We start from the raw sequence: 4,557 nt of genomic DNA, 5'->3' as shown, positions 1-4,557 counted from the left end.
ATGTATGTGATTAAAGTTATACAGTTTAATGAGATATTTTTCTTGCGAAATTAACTACAGAAATTTTATGAACAGAGAAATTTTAAGATTAATGGTTTATACGAATTAAAATATCCGCAAATCACTATCCTATTCCGTACGCTTTGCAAAAAGAAGAAAGACAAAGAAGAAAAGAAAAACAAACACATATTTTTCAAAAAGGAGAAAAAAAAGAAAACGAAAAAAATGTAATTCCAGAAAATGCCAGAATTATCATAATATGGCATTGTTAGTTAATTTAATGTAACTTTGCGCATGACAACGTCATATTAATAGCGCGGTGCGAATTGAGTAATGAACATGTTGTGATATATGAGTGAGAATCAATTGTTCAATGTTGCTTGGCTTACAACACGTAAATCTACTGAATCTACTCTTGCTTTACTCTTACCTCTATTGTTGTGTCTTTGAACTTAAAAATATAAATAAAATAAGCAAGTAAATATAAAAAAGTAAAAATAAATCAATAAGGTATTGATTTATTTTACTTGCTTATTTTATTTATATTTTTAAAAGTTCAAAGACATAACAATAGAGATAAGAGTAAAGCAAGAGTAGATTTATTTAGAGTTATACCTAATCACTTTAATAATTTCATTTTTGCACTTGTGTAATTAAATATATCTTTCAGAATTATGTGGGTTATTATACATTGCATAATTATATCTGTTTTGGTGAGTATGGTTTATGCTTCCTATCAACAATTTGAGTTAAAACCTTTAGTAACTTCCATGGAGGCAAATGATATTGAAACGACTAAGATATTCTTTCCAGGTATATCAAGATTAAGATATTTCCTTAACTTGTACGTGTGCATGCAATTTATTTATGAAGATTTATTTTAAATAATAGATTGATTTTTAATAATATAATATACTAATAAATAGTTTATTTAATTAGGATTATTTATCTTCTAAAAGATAAACATTTTCCTGAATTGAATCACTCGTAATAATTACGAAAATATTCAAATTGATGTATTTATACATATATATTCAAGTAAAGAAGCTTTTTTTGTTATAGATATTAAAATTAAATAAGAAATAGTGTTTCAAGATACAAAAAATATAGAGAATTAATAGAATAAATAAATAAATTAAATGTATTAAAAGAATCAAATAAATCATTGACAATTGTAGACAAAAAGTAAATTTTTAATTAATATATACATGCAAATATATATATAGTATATATAGTAATTTAAGATTAAATTATTTAAGCATTAAAAGTCCAGCTTCGATCATTATAGGCATTTAATTTTTAGTATTGATTGCTCTCACATATGTGATCTAACATAAAGATTCTTAATATTGTTTTTTTTATCTTTTTTATTTTTAATATATACATATAAACATCTTCTTTTTTCATAACATGTGTTTTTGTTTTGATAAATCTTTCTCTTTAACACAATCCCAAATAATCTCCGAGTGATCTTGATCTTTCTGTTATTCATTTAAAAGTTGTTAACAAACAATTTTTACGAATTATTTATATGAAATTTATGAATTGTACGCAATTTTAGTATAATTTTAGTATAATGCGTTTTATATATTAAATCTTCATTTAAAAACATAAATTTCTGCTTTAAAAACGCAAAAATTATGTAAAAACATAATTTGTTAATAATAAAAGTACAAATTAGGTAGTACATAATAAGAGTTTTTTGCGTGATAATCAGTGCGAAATAAATGTCTTTATTATAAAATATCTGTACTCCAAATTAAAAATATTCATATATGTTTTTCGGCTCTGCTTCGAACCACCTTCAGTACATTAAATAAAAGTCTTTCTACCTTTTCATGATGAAAACGGAAAGGTAACAAATCAATAACTGTTCCTGTTTAATTGATACGTAGTTTAAAAGTTAAGTGATAACGAATAAATTATACGAATTAGAGATCGTTGTTTTGAAATACACGTGTATAAGTGTACACGTGTAATTAATTATACATATATTCATGTTTCAATCCGTGTAATTTTTAATACAGGTACACGGATATTAAAATACACGAGTACACGTATCGAAGTACATGGTTTAAAAGATACATATATCCATATATTTCAACATATGGTTACACCGTATATCATTTTCTATTTTCCCTTTTCTTTTTTTTTATTTTGTCGCATTTATAAAAAATGTGTACCTCGATATTTTTCAGGAATTGCTATCTGCTCCATTAACAGAATTAGTTTGCAATCCGCGAAAAAATTGGCGACCAATATGTAAGTATTTATATACTAAATAAATGCAAATTGCGTTCACGTATATTAAACACATCATGCATTCGTGTATATACCGACGAGATATTATTAAAGACCGACATCCTTCGGAATCCTGTTATATGATTAATTCGCGTCCCTGTTATATGATTTATTAGCAAACGCACATTTAAATATGAAACATGTTATGCTATTGAATAATGTAGATACGTAGTAAATTACGTAGTCAAAGAAAGTCATGCATTTTTTGTCCTTGTTACTATATATTAAAGATATTCTTGAAAAATATGTATTATATATGATGACTTTAATTGATATTTATGATATTTCTTTTTAAACTAGTTCTAACGCAAAAATCACAGATCGATCAGTCGATGAAATTCTCAATTTGATAATGCAGCTGGGTAATCTTTATGTTTCTATGATGGTCATAGATAATAGCAATGATGTGGAATTAGATAAACTATTAACAACTTATTATAACGGATCTTATGATGTCACTCAGATAATGAAAACTGTACGTATGCAAACTTAATCAATATCTTATTTCAAATTTGTGATATACATATACGTGTAAACTTCTTTTAATTGTGTAATAATTAAGTAACTGATAATACAAATTGCTTAATTTTTATTGTTTAGTATATATATATAATATATATATAATATAATAATAGAAATTAAATTCAAGCTTGTGCTTTAATTTTAAATGCAAATTTCTTCGAAAAATGATCCCATTTATATCGATCTTTTTTGTAAGTATTCTCTGTCTAAATTTATCTCCCTAACTTTCAATCTCCTAATGATTCTAATAAATAAAAACGATTTATATTACAACGTTTATTTTTCTGCACTTTAAATAAAAGATTTCCTTCAAAGAGCAATCAAAATATTATTTACACGGTACTTCGCATGTCATCCATCATTGTTATCGCATATAAAATATTGTCGGAGATTACAATACATATTGTGTATTTACATTTTCCAGCTGACACCACAATGTTCGACGATGTTATTAAAATGTATATTGCATGGAATCGACAGAAATTGTTCAGAGCTTTTTGAATTTCGCAAAACGCAGGACGGATACTGTTGCACCTTCAATTACGTGCGTGAAAGCGACGACATTCCCGAGTGAGTATCCCGTGCTTTCAAAATGTATTTCCGGGAAGCATACAACATGTAGTAAGTTAATTATTTATTCGATCAGTTTGCCTACGTAGGCAGCGCAGAATGACATTTCAGAATGGGTAAATGAAGATATCCTCAAAAAAGATCTCAAATGTCTATAAAACTATTGCCTACAGTTTCTTTTGTACACAATTATATTGTACATAAAGTATTCCATACAGGACAAAAATTAATCTAAATAACTACATTGTTGTAATCTCGAAATCGAGACTTCGAAAACAATTGAAAATCAAATAAAAATCAAATAAATTACGTGTAAGTGAAGTTCGATTAAGATTATATAAGAAGTCTCGTTCGAGAGGATTACAAATCCTCCGCCCGCCTAAAAAAAAAATCTACTACAAAGAATTGGTCTCAGATAATTTTATAACGTAACTTTGAAATATGAGTAGGCAAGATGGCTCTTGCGAGGGATAGAATTTTCACTTCTGGACTCTATGTTATGGTATCGAGCGGCATGGAATCCATTAATTTTTAGCGCTTATTTTTTTTTTAAAGATTTTTTAGATGCAATATGGTATGTGCAATATGCTGTGTGTAATATCATTATGTGCAAACAATTAAGCTGTAGATTTCGTTTTGTAAGCAACTGGAGCCCTCTCTTCCCAGAAGCTATCATAATGTACTATATAAAAATGTTCTACGAGTGCCATTTATACAAAAATGTTCTATTATTTATAAAAAATTGTTTTATTTATGTTATTTTATTATATTTTATCACTATATTTTATCACTATATTTTGACAATAAATATATTGTTATTTTTTAAAAATTAATTATTTTAAATATTTTCTCATCACATATTTAAAAGTGACAAATTGACATCAATTGAATCGTAACACGCTACAATACTAAATAATTTTCAATGTTTGTTGATTATTGATCATAGTATATCAATAATATTGCAGGAAAATACTGCTGTTTATCTTAATCTTTTTGTACACGCGATGCATTAACTTCCACTAGGAGAAAAATCGATCTTTTATATAAAATAATTCATGAGTACTTAAAAAAAATTTATTTCCATATTCATATTATAATTAAAATGAATATAAATGAAAATAAATTTTTTTTAACAGATATTTAGGAATCAATTTTTAATCAAAG

General features: G+C 25.9%; 1 protein-coding gene across 1 annotated transcript in view; it reads left to right on the top strand.

Annotated features, from left to right (window-relative positions):
- Positions 1 to 761: 761 nt before the first annotated feature.
- The window catches only part of LOC108691665 (sodium channel protein Nach-like), an 11,077-nt gene continuing 7,281 nt past the window's right edge, over positions 762 to 4,557 (top strand). Inside the window, exons 1-4 of the mRNA XM_018199525.1 lie at positions 762 to 813; positions 2,199 to 2,262; positions 2,602 to 2,776; positions 3,248 to 3,393. Of these exons, the coding sequence (XP_018055014.1) occupies positions 771 to 813; positions 2,199 to 2,262; positions 2,602 to 2,776; positions 3,248 to 3,393 (428 nt within the window). The 5' untranslated portion in view covers positions 762 to 770. The remainder of the gene's footprint in view (positions 814 to 2,198; positions 2,263 to 2,601; positions 2,777 to 3,247; positions 3,394 to 4,557) is intronic.

The sequence above is a fragment of the Atta colombica genome, unplaced genomic scaffold (assembly GCF_001594045.1).
Source record: "Atta colombica isolate Treedump-2 unplaced genomic scaffold, Acol1.0 scaffold49, whole genome shotgun sequence".
NCBI classification, from domain to species: domain Eukaryota; kingdom Metazoa; phylum Arthropoda; class Insecta; order Hymenoptera; family Formicidae; genus Atta; species Atta colombica.
The sequence above is the reverse complement of the archived record's forward strand: the minus strand, read 5'-3'. Positions and strand labels throughout refer to the sequence as shown.